This window comes from Ornithodoros turicata, chromosome 10 (assembly GCF_037126465.1).
Source record: "Ornithodoros turicata isolate Travis chromosome 10, ASM3712646v1, whole genome shotgun sequence".
NCBI classification, from domain to species: Eukaryota; Metazoa; Arthropoda; class Arachnida; order Ixodida; family Argasidae; genus Ornithodoros; species Ornithodoros turicata.
In genome coordinates, this window is record NC_088210.1 from 30,815,466 (window position 1) to 30,832,134 (window position 16,669).

The window sequence follows — 16,669 nt, forward strand, 5'->3', positions numbered from 1 at the left end:
GTAGCTGTCTGTACCTTGTGTGTCTGTGTTCTCGTACATCCAGTTCGTGTTGTCCCTCTAGTCACCAATTTGTTAGTAAAGTGCCACTAACTTTGCACAGCTTAGGATAAAAGCTTTTGACCTATTCCTGCATTTCAGTCGTAACCCTGTAGTACCCTGCATTACCTCTTGTACTTTGAAGGTCCTCCTCCCCCTGCCAGTGTACAGTGTGGCCGAGACCAATTCCTCTGTGACGGTGGACGTCGTTGTGTGGATAACTTCAGGCGTTGCGATAACCACCGGGATTGTCTTGACAATTCTGATGAGAGAGGCTGTCAGTGTAGGTTAATTTTAAGAACCATTATTTATTATTTCATTTCATTTATTGCTTTTTTGCACTATCACATACAACGCAGCCTATGAATTTTACTCTGGCTGTGTAGGTACGCAACATATTTGTGTAGTTTTGTTCACATGCCTGTGTTGACTATACAACATTTACTTGTCACTTGTGTTGTCTGTTTTGTGATTTGTGATTTGAGTCCTGGTTGTGGCTTTAACATCCGGTGAGTCTGCGGTTGCTACATTCCCAATAGCTATCTAATATATGTACTAATAAGAAATTATTCTTGTAGGTACATTATAAGCAGTATTTACAAATTATTGACTGTAACAGAGGTAGTTGTAACTTGCTATCCCAGTAAACCATAGACGTCTCAGGGATGTCCATGGAATTTGTAAAATGGATATTTGGATATCCCTGGAACTTGCTCAAAGAGCCTAGGGACGACCATGGGACGTCTGGGGATTATGCTTTTGGATGTCCCACAGATGTCCCACGAACATTCATGGAATGTCAGTGGTAGGATTTAGGACATAAATAGTACATCCAGAGCGTGATATCCCGCAGACGTACCAGGGGCATCTGTTTGCAGGTGTTGCCCAAAACGCCATTGTCATTGTGCGAAATCCTGTAGACATCCAGTCATTCGCGACATTGTAGGGATGTCCCTGGGATATTAAGTGGTTGCTGGGATTTGTTGCTATATATTCATGAGTACAGTAAATGCTCGTTGATTCAATATCGCAGTGCAATGCAAACAGCTTCACAGTACTCGAGCCAGCTATAATTACCGCCATGCCCGCAGCAGATACGTTTGCGATGATCAGTGCCTGCTGTGCCATAGGCTTCCGTGTATTACACCACGCCTGAAATCCCTACACATTTAGTTCTCCCATTGGCCCTCTGTCCTGGCGATTGTGTGTTGAAGCTTCCACCCATATATGATTTTAAGCAAGTACCCAAGCAGCACAATCTTGGATTAATATTGGCAATACTGGCCCAATATTGGTTCAATCTTGGTTCAATATTGGGCCTAGATGTTGTGCTGCTTGGGTAGCAGGTGCCGTTGTGCTAGGTAAGTAAACCAAGTTTGACACAAGCATTGAATAGGAAAATCGTGAAGTTTTCAGGCCTGGTGTAATATATATATATATATGGGAGCCCATGCTGTGCCTTGAGGTCATAGAAACGGGAAACAGATGGCACACTTCTCCCGAGATGTCAAGTTACCTGAAACATATCTTTCATTTTCTGGACCATCTTGCATCGGTATAGGGAGTGAAGCTATGCATTTATAGTCCATTGTTTCTCCTCTCATCTACCAGCCCAATGTGGCCCTCGTGAATTTGAATGTGACGGAGGTCGTACTTGTGTGGAAGAAAGGCGACGATGTGATCTCATCCGGGACTGCAGTGACGGATCAGATGAGGAAAACTGCCGTACACCGTCAGATACCCGTAAGTACTTTGTAAGTGGGAGCGGAGTGTGCTGTGAGGGAGTTAGTCAAGCATGGTACAATACAGTGAACCCTCGTTAATATGACCCCCGATAATCTGACATACGCGCTTTACGACCATACTCCTGGGGAACAATGTAGTGAAACCTCTGCGAATCCCCTCGTTAATATGACAATTCCGCATTATGATCAAAATTTCTGCGAACGACCATGGTCATAATAACGAGTGTTCACTGTAGAGAGAATGCTGTGATGTGGTCGAAATGATATCGGACAGGCACAACAATTTGGCAACTACTTTGTGTTTTATCATTATATGTCTGCATACCACTGTAACTCCACTGACAGGTTCATTCAGGACAGCTAGACTTTTTGTGATGCACTGGCTTGAATGATTTTTTTGTGAATGCAACTGTCGTGAAATTTACCATTCCGTCATACCATCGTGGCATTCACGAGATTAACGCTTCATTTAACGCAATGAGTGTTCAAAGATGGATGTACATCGGGCATGTCACGTTGCATGCTGTAACCAAATAAAAGGTGCATAGAAAATATGCACCTTGAATGCATTCAGCACACAGAACACAATTCATTCACGAAATATGTAATTACGACTTATGCATATTAACAGTAGTAAGTGTAAGTAACTGTTTCTAAGTAATATACAGCAAGTGTGGTTTAACACATGGTGTTGCACTAGAGGTATTGCATGTTGTACCCACATATTGCAGGCGGATAATCTAAATGTGTTGGTTATAGACATGCGCATTTAAAGAATGCAAGTAAGGTGCACGGACAGACTGCATACAGAGTCAGCATTCGTGTACACAACACTGTGTGCACGCCTTGTTGCATTCTGCAACAGGAATGTTGCAGGAGAGTATTTATTTATTTATTTATTTATTGGTATTTTTATGGTCTCCATGAACAGCAGTTGCATAGGTGATAGTGCACCCCTAAGTCAAACACAATCAACAACATAGTAGAAACTAGTAAAGGTAACAGTGGCACATCTAGAGCATGGGAGGTACTCAAGTACAGAAATGTGTAATGTAAACGTAATACTAGTAAAACAGTAGTATGAATGTAAACCTTCTGGTGCAACACTTTAAGTTTTTTGTAATCTCTCTGAACTGTGAAGATGAAGTGCCCATCTGTACAAGGAAGCCATATGCAGAAAAGCTTTAAGAGCAGATTCAGGGAGTTATATTTTCATCTACAGCCTCATGCTGTGAAACTATACATAGTACTACATGGTATTCTGAGCATTTATTCTAAATACCCTGCTGCCTTCAGATCCTCGTGTACCCACTCATGAGCGGTGCAGTCCGGGAGAATTCAGGTGTTCATCGGGTGAGTGCCTCGACGGGACCCGAAGGTGTGACCGTACCAGAGATTGCCCTGGAGGAGAGGATGAAGAAGGCTGCTGTAAGTATTAAAGCGACTATTAAAGTTTCCGAGCGTCCCATAAAGTGCTCGCTGAAAAGGGGTTCTTCCTGGCCAGAAACAGATGCGCGGCAAAACTTTTACCGATTAAGGAGCACCATGTGAGGTTGAAGTTGCCTCTGGACCTAAAGGTGCTGAAGACACTGAACAAAGACAGAACGACATATGCTGTGCACACTCACGAGGTGTCTGTCTGTCATTTTGCTTTCTGTTTTTCAGTGCTTTTATCTGCAATATGTACCAATATGCACTGTGTCGAACCAAAACGTTTTTGGAACATCTTGTGGCTGTGTAACGGGATATTCCCCACGGTTGGCAGTGTACGTGTAGACTCGACGTTGAACACGTACGCTCACGTGGCAGCAGAAAGCGATGACGCTTTTAGCATCTTCCACTTCTGGGGGAATGTCGCTCATGTGAATTTGACAGTCTCTCTTCGGCATTTTTCAGTGGAGTGCCCTCCCCACGAATTCCGCTGCGAGCGTCATGGCTGCATCCCAATGTCAAAACGCTGTGATGGTGTCCAGGACTGTCCAGATGGAAGTGGCCTGGATGAACGCGGATGCCGTAAGTACAACGCACTTGATTCATTCTGTATGTTAAACATAAATTTGCTAGCTCAGTGCACTGCAACGTTTGAGGAGCTGAGATTTGAAGAGCTTGGTAGCTCTACTTCTTTTCCCATTGATACGTATTTTGTGTTGAACTTGCCCAATGTCAGCATTTCTCATTAAGCATTCGAGATACATGTTGAGGTTCTACGTTTTTTTTTTATCTCTTGGGCAACAAAAGATAAGATCTATCAATTGATCTATTTGGAATGGACCTTTCACATTCCATTCTATTTCACAGTTACTAAGAAAAGGATTTTGAAGATTCCTTAAACTAAGGCTAAATTAGCAAAAAAACTCTGTCTTCCTGCAGTGGTAGGAGGACCTGTTTTTGTTTTTCGTACCTAGTGCTTTTAGCATTTGTGAGGTTAATGCATTTTGTTGTGAGCTGTAACAAAAAGAAAGTGAATCTGAGAATGGCAGTTGTGACAAATTCCAAAACCACCACTATGAGAATAACTAAAGAAAAATGCAAAACACATAGTATACTGTATCAGATGATGCACATCAGTCAAGCACATTAATCCTCTTCTAACTGTGTTTTTATTATTAACCATCTAGTAACTTCCTACTTGGTATTAGTGCATTTTACATGCGAAAGATTTGGATACATGCTAGTGTTGATCTTGTAGGCTTAATTGTTTATGCACTGATGATGCACTGGTGACAGTATAAGCTGATGTGTAAATGGGCCTGGTTTGACTAATTAAGGTGGAGATATGGTTCAACAAAAGTGCACAGTAACATTTCTTCTCCTAAGAGATGCTTTTGGTGACTGTTACATCGAGTGCAATGATCTGAGTTTGCTTCACTGGAGCAATTCGATTGTGTTATTACTGACACGTGTAACGAAATAACCTAGGCTGTCTAAAGCGGTGTCATAAGACTGTCATAATGTGCGTGTGTGTTGTGTTGTAATAACGAGGGGGACATGCAAGCTTTGTTCCTAATCCATTTTTGCTGTTGGGGGGGGGGGGGGGGTGTTAGAGGACAAGTGAACCACTTTGGCTTCTAGGGGATTATCAAATGCGCTGATCCAAAATAACACAGGCATGACTGTGGTGTAATAATTAATTAACTATGCCCCTGCACACCTTGCAATCGCCCTACCTCAGAAAGACTGGACACCAGTGTGATCCGTAACAATTGTGCATAGCTCTAAATGTGCTGAAAGTTTGTGTGCACATTATACTTTGCACACTGGCATGTGGGTTAGAACACTTGCTTCACACTCTAACACGGCGTAAGTAGAGGCACGAGCTGCTCAATAACTAGAGCCTGAAGTTTTGGGGAAATATTTTTTTTTTCTAAATTCTGGGATAAAAATTGGGTAAAATAAGCATGTGCTCTAAATTCATGCAATAATTCAGGTGGTAAAACCTCTACAATGCTAAATTCGGGGAAAAATTGGGCACAGTTACTCAAACCCTGGTTTGGTACAAAGGGGGATGTAACTGCATTTGCTGTCAAACAAGTTAGTGTGCATTCCTACCCAGTGGGCACCATATATCCCACAGGCACCACAGTAAAGTCGTGAACGTCGCATATGTCTTGTACATCCCGTGGATGTAATATGGACGTCCACAGTGGGACGTTATGGCAGATCCTACATTGTACATACCAGGGACATCCGATGGATGTGGGGAAAATTGGGTTAAACCCTAGAACTTCAGGCTCTGTCAATAACATGTTGCTGGTGTAGCTGGTCTGTCCGTTGCGCATTAGAACTTTGTTATATTTCTGAATCTATCTGGAAATTAAATTTTTTTTTTTTTTTTAATTCCGTTATCTTTCCTAAGGTTCACTGGATGCTATGTGCACAGTGATGAAATGCCCAGCTGAATTTTCTAATTCCTTCAGGGTACCGCATGCTACAGTAAAATGTATCAAGAACTAGATTCAAATTAATGGAGTTCTGCTGTGTAACGTGTACTAGTTGCTATGTAGTAGCAAGGTTGCGATGTAGTTGGACACACAATTTCAGCTGTATATTCTCATTGCACTACTGTTGGTAATGGGAGCCATACCTCAAGGGACAAGTGGAAGACCTGTGGAACACATATCATCGCATTAAATGTGGACTGCACATTTACCACATTATCAAAACATATAAGTGGCTCATATTATAGTATCTAAATTAAAAGACACTACATTGAAGTATGATGAGAATAGTCGCACCTGCATCTCTGTTTTGTCATAGCCTGTTTAGCCGTCCCAGTTACCTAACTTTAAAACACTGCAAGGGCATGAACACCGGGTAGGTTTCTTTGTGCTCCAACTTCTAGCCATCCTTGGCTTTATCCAAGCACTAAAAGTTAGTTTGAGTTTCAAACCATTGCGGCTTTAGAGATGACTGCTTCTGCGTAAAGTTGCTCATGTTGCTCTTCAGGTCGATCGAGACCTTCCTAGTTATTAGGTTCAGAAATAAGCCAGTACTGGTACAGACAGGACCATTCTGCATGTCAACACAAGTAGGCTTTGGGTCTGGTACCCCCTTCACATGCAGCAATACAAATTTGTTTAGTCTCACACGTACGGCTCTGGTATCACTATTTTTGTGGGCATTTGGGTCACTGCACATTCACCTTTCCTGTTTCTGTTCCCTGCACATCCTTGTGTGCACCCCGTAAAAGTCTCTCTCTCTCTCTCTTTGGCCATTCTCTCTTCCTCACTTCCCCATTTCACCCTGCCTCACTTTCCCCATTTCACCCTGCCTCACTCTCCCCATTTCACCCTGCCTTACTTTCCCCATTTCACCCTGCCTTACTTTCCCCATTTCACCCTGCCTTACTTTCCCCATTTCACCCTGCCTTACTTTCCCCATTTCATCCTGCCTCACTTTACCCATTTCACCCTGCCTCACTTTACCCATTTCACCCTGCCTCACTTTACCCATTTCACCCTGCCTCACTTTACCCATTTCACCCTGCCTCACGTTTCCCATTTCACCCTGCCTCACTTTACCCATTTCACCCTGCCTCACTTTACCCATTTCACCCTGCCTCACTTCCCCCACCTCGCCCTCCCCGCTACCTGTCCCTATAGTGTGTTCACGTAAGAAGTGGCAGTGCGATTACGGCAGCTGCATCGCACGATCTCTGCGATGCAATGGGCGGATAGATTGCCCTTACGATGATTCAGATGAGAGGGAATGTCGTAGGCGTAAGTGGTCCTTAATCCGCCTGGCAGATCCAACGCGCGGCTTTGGGGTTGCTTACGGTTGCTGCTTGAATGAATGCATGCATGCATGTTTGGCTACTAATACATACATGTGCATGGCTCATGCATGGTGGTATGTGGTGGAGGCATGGAAGTTGCATGGTGTAGAGGTTGTCCTTCTGTGCACATTTTAGCAAGCAGAATCGGTCTGAAGGGTGACTGGATGTAATTTACAAATACATGTTGTCGCGGGGTCAAATCTCTGAACCCCCCTCACAGAGCTTGTCAAAACTTTGATGTGAAGTTCCAAATCAGCTGACCTTGTTGAGACAGCTTTCAGCTGGAATTACTTATACATGGAGGAACAGGCCACAAAATTCCGATACTTTTTAAAGAAGTCTGCAAATTATGTGAGTAACACATTATACAGGTATCAAGATACGCAAATTATTACTTGCTAGCCCTATCACTCTGTTGTCGAGCTTGCATACCATTGTCTGTAAGTAGGCAGCATTTCCATTACGTTTGAAAGCTACGCAATACTAGTCAGTGATCAACACTAACGTTCTGCCTGCATACTAGAATCTGCAGCCTCGCGGAACATGCATAAAATGTGCAGAATGTCCATGCTGTCTTGTGCATGTGGATGCGAGGAATGTTGCTGTGCTGTCACAGACTGGGTGTGATTCTGCTTGGTGGAGGTCGTATGTCTGTGTTAGTTGAAACTGCTTGAGGAAAGCAAAATTCGTGGATGCTGCTTTTCCAGCGGAGCCGTCGGATGACTGCATACCCCACAAAGAGTTTCGGTGCAGTAATGGCGAGTGCATTGCTCGGGGATTGCTATGCAATGGGAGGAAAGAGTGCACGGATGGCTCCGATGAGAGGAACTGCCGTAAGAGCTTCCCACCCACCCTTCTCATTATTTGCAAGCCACTTCGTTCATTGCCATAGACATGGAATGCTGTGTGCCACCTGGGAGGTCCGCAGGTCACCGCATCAATTGTAGACACGTTGGCATATATTGTGCAGGAGTCTTAAAAGGGCAGACGACTCAGCATTCGTTTGTATCGTCCAACACGAGATGCGCACTCGTAAACGATTGGAAGGTTTTTCCAAGCACCACAACATCTCGGCCCGATATTGGCGATACTGGCCCCATGTTGGCGATACTGGCCCCATGTTGGCGATACTGGCCCCATGTTGGCGATACTGGCCCCATGTTGGCGATACTGGCCCCATGTTGGCGATACTGGCCCCATGTTGGCGATACTGGCCCAATATCGGTCCAATCTTGGTCTAATATTGGGCCGACATGGCCAATGTTGGTCCAATATTGCGCCAAGATGTTGTGCTGCTTGGGTTGGTTTTTGTTTGTTCTTTTGTTCTTTTTTTTTACCAAGAATGTGAGAAAATGACATCAGCTCAAACGTGTACCAAAATTTCAAGATTAACAAAACTGTTTTCATCATATACTTCTCATTTGGTTTATAGCAGTTTGTGTGTACCCACTCCTGTATGTGTTCATGTTCAAGATGCTGGTGGACTGGAGCCAGTGTAATGCTCCTTGGAAATGCATGTTGATGAACATAGAAGTTTTGAGCCACTAATCCTGGTTGAGATGAGGTGGCACAAAACACTGAACAGTTGTTGCCCAATTCACTCAGCACTAATTAAAACAAAAACGCGAAACGTTAGATATATAGTGGCAAAATTAGTTTACGGTTAAGAAAACTTATGGTCCGAGTAGTTGTAGTATAGATTTACCAAGTCCGACACTGTCAAGGCGTAGTGCAGCATTCCATGTCTTGTGGTAGCTGTCGTACACGTAGACGTCTGCATGGCATATCAAAGCAAGGTTTTTATCATCATCATATTGCTCTTTCCTTTTTTTTCTTTTCTTGCCCCGTTTTTCTTCCGTTCTGTTTCTTTTGCATCGTGCTTATGTATCTATGACTGCCTGGTACACTCTTTCCACAATTCACACTGCAGCATGCAGGGCCAACCAGTTTCAGTGTAAGAATGGCTTTTGCATCAACATCTACCGGCGCTGTGATTCGTACAACGACTGTGAAGATCACAGCGATGAGGACGGTTGTCGTAAGTTAGGCGCCGCAGGCTGCCAAGGCATTTCTTTTGTTTTGCAGGCTTCTGCGGTTGCGGGTGATTCTTGCCTCGTAGTGCGTAGTGTCCTGCAGTATCCTGCTTTGTGCTTTTGTGCACAGTTGGATACCATTTCATAGGAGGCACAAGCTAAACTTAACGGAGAGCTTGTCACTTGTTGCTCAGGAAGTCGTAACGACCAATGCTCTTGAAGTTTGCTTCACACATCAGGGCCTGCTTGCACGAACATTGAGGGGATTCCTCGGTGCCATCCTCACTGGCTCTGGCAGCGCTCTACACATGAGCGGCAGTGAGGACTGTAGCACTTAGAGTGCCACCGAAACTACTGAGGACACTGCAAAAGAACCTTCCCAACGTTCATGCAAGCGGGCCCAGTGCTTTGTGTTTTATCAATCCAGAGAGGGATTTTAGTGCAGAAATTGGTCATAATACAGTATGTAATTTTTGAATTTCTATTCAGATTTTTTTTTAATCTCGCAAAATTGTTTCACAATAGAAAGCTTATGTATAAGCTTATCGCTATCAGTTCAATTAAATTTTTGACTCTCAGTTGATCTTCAATGATTGAGAGATTGTAACGAGAGACAGTATATTTAGAGTGCCCCCTTGCAAATGGTTATTCACTGTGTCTGAGTGCGAAGTGTGAATTCAGTGCTGTAGCATGTCGTTTGTGTCTACGTGTAGCTGGCAAGTGCTCCCCAACGGACTTCCGATGCCGTGACGGATCGTGTCTCCCCGCCTCAAGTCGTTGCAACGGGACCGAGGAATGTGCAGATGGCTTTGATGAACTACATTGCTGTGAGTTGTATAGTACCACATCAGACTTCCCTCCTCGTTTCAAACACAATGTTGCCAACCACAAAGACGACAATCTTTCGCAGTGCCCCCGTGTCGGCATGACCAGTTCAGATGCCGTAGTGGCAGTTGCTTGGACAATGCGCGAAGATGCGACAGAATCTCCGATTGCCCCGGCGGCGAAGATGAGCTTTCATGCAGTAAGTTTCGTATGTTGTGCGATTTGGCCACAAAGTGTGTGTAAGGTGTTCATTTTTATTGGGGCATGCGAAATGTTTAAATTTTTTATTGTGTACTCGATTTTGGTTTCGTGATCTTTGTCACTCAAGCACACTTGCAGCTTTTGGACTGTTTGCTTCGGCGAAGTATTCTTGTAATTATGCTGCACCATACAAGTGTCACCTTCAATAAGGCCTTTTAGTCGACGGAAAGTTACTCCCTAACACAGCGAAGTTTCTCTCCAGACAACTTTCCTGCGAGCCCTTCCCCCAGAAATTGACATATTTCTAGAGTTCAGAGTTATTTTGTCATAAGAGCCGATAGGGGACCCGCTTCCCCAGGAAGGAACAAGTAGGAGAATCTCATCAGCTCACAGGACGTTTCCGTGACGTTCTCGCCACTCCTCGCATATTCCCTGCAGTGGGACACAAATAACTATGTAGCACTCCTCCCGATGCCGTCCATGTGCCGTCCATGTGCCGTCCATGTGCCGTCCCGATCCTAATGATTCATGATGCCTATGATGAATTGTACGGCTCAGGTCAACAAAAAAGTGAAACGGATTTCGGTAAATTGGGGAGTGCACTACTCGTGGGACCAAAAATGTGCAAATTTATATTTGGTGAGACAGCTATACCTTCGGGGACCCTTTGGGGTAATTGTTCAACATGTACATCGAATGGCAGCTCAACTTTTGATACGTCCTCTCTTACAGCTGAGTATTGCCGCAGCAATGAGTTCAGGTGTACCTCGGGCCAATGCGTCGACCAAAGTCGGAAGTGTGATCGCCGCAGGGACTGCGACGATGGAAGTGACGAGGAAAATTGTGTCTTTCCGGACAGTAAGTTCTTCTTGTCGGTAATTTTAGAACTCAGTCTTTTTCTTGCTTTCCTCCCCTGTGGCTGTGTACCTTGTGTTCTAATTTTAGTACCCTTTCGTACCTTCTAGAATGTTCCGCTCATGAGTTTCAGTGTAGTGACGGTACTTGTGTCCCCATCTACCTCCGTTGCAATGGCCGTGTTGAGTGCAGAGACTCCTCTGATGAGAAGGATTGCCGTAGGTTTAATGTTTTGTCCCTGTTTTGTGTTTTATGTTTCCCCCCCCTCCTCCTCCTCCTCCTTAGCACTGGGCTGCTCCACGCACACACTATACAATCTTGCCTGAATTTAGGAATTTCGGATGGGCATGCATGCGTGGGTTATTTGATACTGCACTCTCTCTCTCACGCAGACGTTTCTCTTTAAAATGTGCAATGTAGATTGTTGGCACGAGGTGTTACCATGCCAACATGTCTTGCTTTGCTGTGTGCATGCAGAAAATATTAGATAATGCTCATTCAGAAGTGCTTGTAGTACTGCTTGCTGCTTTTCTGCATTTGGTGGATCAGACTTTTTTGGGTTTTACAGTGTATGCGTAATTAATAGACTTTTCAGTTATAATTTTTATGGAGAAAGCATAGTTATAAAGCCACTCATAGAACCAGATTCATTAAAGAAATTACAGCCTGGAAGCATTACATGTTCTGATGCGAGGCAGGTATCAGAGGGAAGCCATTATTGCGAAACGAGACCTACCCGAAAAAGTCTGCCTCCCCCATGCTTAGATGTGCAATATGTTACAGGCAAGCTTTGCGCTTCAACTATGTTTCGCTGTGCTGATGGAGACTGCATTCCATCAAAGCATCACTGCGATGGCAAATACGATTGTGATGACGCATCTGATGAGGATGAATGTGGTAGGTTTAGACATAAGTTTAAGTGTCCTGTCTTTATGTTCGTGTGAAGGTCAAGAAACAGCATTGAGGTTGTGATGCAGAAAAAAAAAGAAAAAGACAAAAAAGCGGGTTGGCCAGTGTGTTGGGACCTTGATCAGTGGAGTGATTTTTCAAATTGTAAAAAAAATTCAAAAATTAATTAAATAAATGAAAATAAAAATTAAATTAAGTAAATCAATTAAAAATTAAAAAATTTCCTCCAAGTTTTTCAGTTCTGTTGTAGTTCCCCTAGCGTGAAGATTGTCCCTTATATTTTTGACCTGCAAATTAATACATACAGGCATCGAACTTGCTAAGTCTGTGTTTCATGTTATTGGTGTTGCATGCTGCACTGGTGGCCTCCCTGCATACACTGCATTTTAAATACCGTTTTGTCGTCATTTGACCTCAGCTTGTCTGTATCTAGTGACCGCATTAATTTAGCAGTAGCAGTACTTTTCTTTCTGTAACACAGGCTTCTCATACCTTGTCTAATGCAATTTATCATAGAAAGCTTCAGCATACAGTCCTCTGTAAAATGCAATGCCTATCGCATGTCTGTTTAGATTTTCTGAAAACAAATATTGAGAGGAATCCTGCAGCGACTTTTTCATTTGCTAAGTCCCAAGTTGCAACACCACCTGCAGTATTTGCATTCTTTGCATGTATTACTGTACAGTGGCGATCGCTTATAATAACACAAAAGTACCCACTTTCAGAAGGGCAGTGCATTTAATGGGTTATGTGGACACTGATGAAATTTTTTGTTTATAATAAGATGCGACTTTTTCTTCCCTATTGTCACCAACACGTTTCCTTTGGTTTTACAACCATTTCATCTTTACTGATGAAGTTGCTGCTTATAATAAATTTGGAGACAGCAACGTTCACTATACATAAAATGCACTGTACGAAACGTGGGTTTTGTTAGTACTAGAGTGCTCTCTATTTCTGCGAAGCTAAGCCGGATATTGCAGATGCATCCCTTCTAGTTCAAAAGGTGTTTATAATAACAATACTAATATATTAGTATAGCAGGGTGTCTCAAGAAACTGACACCACAAATGTGTCAAAAGTGTTTAGCGGTGTCAAAATGCCGCACATTTTGACACCGCGTCAGTTTTTGTTGCGCGCGTGTTTTGAGGAAGGTATGGCACGTTTTTGAGACCCCCTGTTATGCGTGTTGAAGGTTGCACTGCTTGTTAGAGTAACTCCTAAGCGTTACTAAATTTTATGTCTGAACACAGAATGCAAAAGTGACGAATTCAAGTGCACGAGTGGCATGTGCATTGATGCACGCAGGAAATGTGATGACAGAGTTGATTGCGATGACTTCTCAGACGAAGCACACTGTGGTGAGTTCTAAACAACAACAACAACAAAAACTTTATTTATGATGATGATTGTTAGGTTGTCACAAAAAATGTTTCGAAGTTGATGTAAAGTTTGCTGTTCCAAGTACACTTTGCTCTAAATGAGAAGTTGAAATGCTCAAACTGCGGGGAGTAACACTTGCACGCTTACCAGTATTTCTTTGCAATGCATAAGTGGTTTCCGGTATCTGCTATACTAATGACAGTGCTGGTGTACTAATATTAGTTACCACATTTTCATAACCTCTTCATTCCATACATCCCTGTGTTGAGGACTGTGCTTGAACAATGTGTGTGTGTGTGAAGAATGGTTTATACCTATCCATCATCCATTGGTGATCCAAAGAGTACAGAAAAACCTCATTAATTTGAAGTAAAATTCAAAGCCTGATTTTAAATGCTTAGCCAACATCAAGTTAACCCAAACGCAACAGAACATAGTAAGCTTTTAAATTGACAGGAGTTCAAACAAGCGAGGTTTTACTGCTTATTGTGTTGCTGAAGACATTCCAAACTGTCATGATACCTTCCGAGTAAGGTCGTGTTAAATTTTGCTGTGTCAAGCTGTATGGTGTCATACTTCTAGTATTATTATTTCTAGCATTGATAGTTTTGCAATTATAGACCTAAATTCAATTTCTAGCTAAGGAATGCAAAAGCCACGAGTTCAAATGCCGAAGTGGCATGTGCATTGACGCACGGAGACGGTGTGACGGACGGACGGACTGTGAGGACTTCTCAGATGAAGCAGGCTGTGGTGCGTTACAGTTAATGCTTAAAAAATTGGAGCCATTGCTTAAATAATATTACATCTGTGCAAGACGTACGGTAAGATGTGAGGACCACGTTGGGAGGTCTAAATCAGGTGTTGTGAATGTTGCTGCAGATTTATTCATTGTTCTCTGAAATGTAGTGACCTAACATAACTGACAGTCCGAGCTGCTCCCTCCAACTAAAATGTTTTGTGTGTATGTCAATGGGTGGGCCTAGCTAGGCACATTTGCCACTTCTTGTCAGTCTAAAGGTGTCATGCCAAATGTGCTGAATATGTGTGTGTGTGTGCTCCACTTTAACAGTTACGGAGTGCAAAGACCACGAGTTCCGCTGCGGAGATGGAAAATGCATTGACAGCAGGCGGAAGTGCGACGGCCGTGCTGACTGCGGCGACTTCTCTGATGAAGCTGATTGCCGTAAGAAAACAATTTCCGTAACATTGAATTACACAACAGTTGCTCGTAGTGATGAGTCTCGGCATGTCCTATGTTGCATGTTCTATGTCCTATGCAAACATGTCCTATGTTGCAGAATGCAAGGACCACGAATTCCGTTGTGGTGGCGGGAAATGCATTGATATGCATAAGCGCTGTGATGGCACTGCGGATTGTCGAGACTACTCCGACGAAAGGGATTGTGGTAAGCTGAGGAGTTCACTCTAGTGTCCTTACTCTAGTGTCCTTGCTTCGTATCTTTGAGTGCAGAAATCAGTTGTCCTTAGAGTAGAGCCTTTGAAAAGGCATTGTCAGCAGGGCCGTCAACTCGTGGCAGAAATGACTGCAAATTTAGGGCTAACAAAAGTAGCCATAAATTCGAGGTACGACAAGAAGTCACGGGCTTCTGCTTTATGCTGCGATAAATTTGATTTGCTTGCATGCACATGCAAATTTATGAGCTCATAAACAGGGTGTCTACCAACATTGAAGACCTGGAAAATCTGGAATTGTCGGGGAATTTTGATGTGACTGGAAAAGTCGGGGGATTGTCAGGGAAGTTGCTAAAGTTGAGGTGAAGTTGGGGCAAAATGCTAGGCATGCCATGACTGTGCACGGTTACGTTGCAGCAACGTTGCTGCGAGTAACAGTTCAGCGACACAGCAACGTCAGAGGCAGAAAAGTAGGACAACCTCACTAATAAGTGTCCTTTAATGAAAAAACGACAGGGGTCATAGATGACATAGGTCTCCTTACCACAGGAAAAGAAAAAAAAACATTCTCTTAAACAGTAAGGAGCAACATGTGTTCTGTTTGCTTATATAGTAACTCGATACAAATTACTTACTGAATTCAGTAAGTAATTTGTATCGAGTTACTATATAAATGATCTGTTGTATGAGTGACCAGTATCAAAACGTAAGAGCAGACACCAAGTTCCCTTTTTTTTCGGTCAGGGAATTTGCTTGAAATTGTCAATGAATTGAAGTGGATGGATATATGGAGAAAAATAAGGAGATGATGGTCTTGCAAGTGCGGATCCATCTACTCAATGTCATCTGTCATTCGATTCGCTTCTCCTATTGGCAGACACGTTATTACATTGCATACACGTTATTATTAACCTTAAATTTATTCATCAACAAGTCGATAAAAAGTATGCTTCAGAGGTCGTAAATGGCCTCATTATTGTTGCGAAATTATCGTATGTCATCGGATATACGATAAGTCATCCCGCCAGACAGGTGGCACACATGAATTCCAGCGTTGTTATCTCGTAAGCCGTTGTCACTGTATAACAGTCCAATCGGCAAGACTTTTTTTTTTCCTTTGAAAACTTCCAAACCAGGAAAAGGCAGGGAATTTAAAGGCTACAATTTGGTAGACTCTCTGATAAAGTTGTAGTATGCCATGGTTGAGAGCTTCTATTCTTTCTCTTATCATTTTACATGTGCTTCATAGGCTTATAGAGTATTACTGTTAGCTAGCACCTGTTGAAATTCTGCTCAGATTGCAAAGAGAGTGACTTCCGCTGTGGAGACGGCACTTGCATTGACCTCTCCAAGCGCTGTGACAAAACTGCAGACTGCAAAGACAACTCTGATGAGCACAATTGCTCTGGTAATAAGTTCGAGAAGTATATTTTTGTTGTGAACCTTCCCAGCAAAGCATGCAAAAAGCATGAGAAACCATGCCTTGCACGCGCATGCCATTTTTTGCCGACACTATGAGTCCTTCGCGGCCATTTTAGCCTCTCTCGATTTGGTGTGCTTTTTTCAGGTTTTGGTGTGTGTCGTGTGTTTATTTGAGGCAGTAGATTTATGGAGTGTGAAGGTCATAGAAAAAATTGTTCAGGAAACTAAGATGTAGCCATCATATTGTACTTTGCCTTTTCTATTTCACTTCCTTTTGAGTCTAGAATACTAACTCAAATGTCTCGAGTTTCTTTAAAAAAAAAAGAAGGCTGTGTGCTACGAGGTGCTATAAGTAGAGCCTGAAGTTTTAGGGGTTTTTACCTGATTCTCCCTCAAATTTGCACCCCGAATTGGAAGGTGCCCCTTTAGGGCGAAACCAGATTTTTGCCTGGCTAATAGCCCTCTTACTGAGACACCTGTAGGAATGCACACTAACTTGTTTGGCAGCGAATGCAGTTACGTCACCATTCGTATCAAACCAGTAGAGTTAGTTTGAGTAACTGAGTCTG

The 16,669-nt window shown here is 43.1% G+C and overlaps 1 protein-coding gene across 16 annotated transcripts in view; it reads left to right on the forward strand.

Annotated features, from left to right (window-relative positions):
• The window catches only part of LOC135369853 (basement membrane-specific heparan sulfate proteoglycan core protein-like), a 237,636-nt gene that overhangs the window by 157,617 nt on the left and 63,350 nt on the right, over positions 1 to 16,669 (forward strand). For 4 of the 16 annotated variants that reach the window (XM_064603410.1, XM_064603412.1, XM_064603420.1 and 1 more), the window contains 16 exons: positions 182 to 319; positions 1,648 to 1,779; positions 3,078 to 3,209; positions 3,678 to 3,794; positions 7,764 to 7,889; positions 8,987 to 9,094; positions 9,803 to 9,916; positions 10,000 to 10,113; positions 10,848 to 10,973; positions 11,081 to 11,188; positions 11,754 to 11,867; positions 13,133 to 13,240; positions 13,902 to 14,015; positions 14,335 to 14,448; positions 14,564 to 14,671; positions 15,976 to 16,086. In XM_064603410.1, coding sequence (XP_064459480.1) covers positions 182 to 319; positions 1,648 to 1,779; positions 3,078 to 3,209; positions 3,678 to 3,794; positions 7,764 to 7,889; positions 8,987 to 9,094; positions 9,803 to 9,916; positions 10,000 to 10,113; positions 10,848 to 10,973; positions 11,081 to 11,188; positions 11,754 to 11,867; positions 13,133 to 13,240; positions 13,902 to 14,015; positions 14,335 to 14,448; positions 14,564 to 14,671; positions 15,976 to 16,086 — 1,884 coding nt within the window. The remainder of the gene's footprint in view (positions 1 to 181; positions 320 to 1,647; positions 1,780 to 3,077; positions 3,210 to 3,677; positions 3,795 to 7,763; positions 7,890 to 8,986; positions 9,095 to 9,802; positions 9,917 to 9,999; positions 10,114 to 10,847; positions 10,974 to 11,080; positions 11,189 to 11,753; positions 11,868 to 13,132; positions 13,241 to 13,901; positions 14,016 to 14,334; positions 14,449 to 14,563; positions 14,672 to 15,975; positions 16,087 to 16,669) is intronic. The other 12 variants (XM_064603414.1, XM_064603411.1, XM_064603416.1 and 9 more) reach the window with 11 other exon arrangements.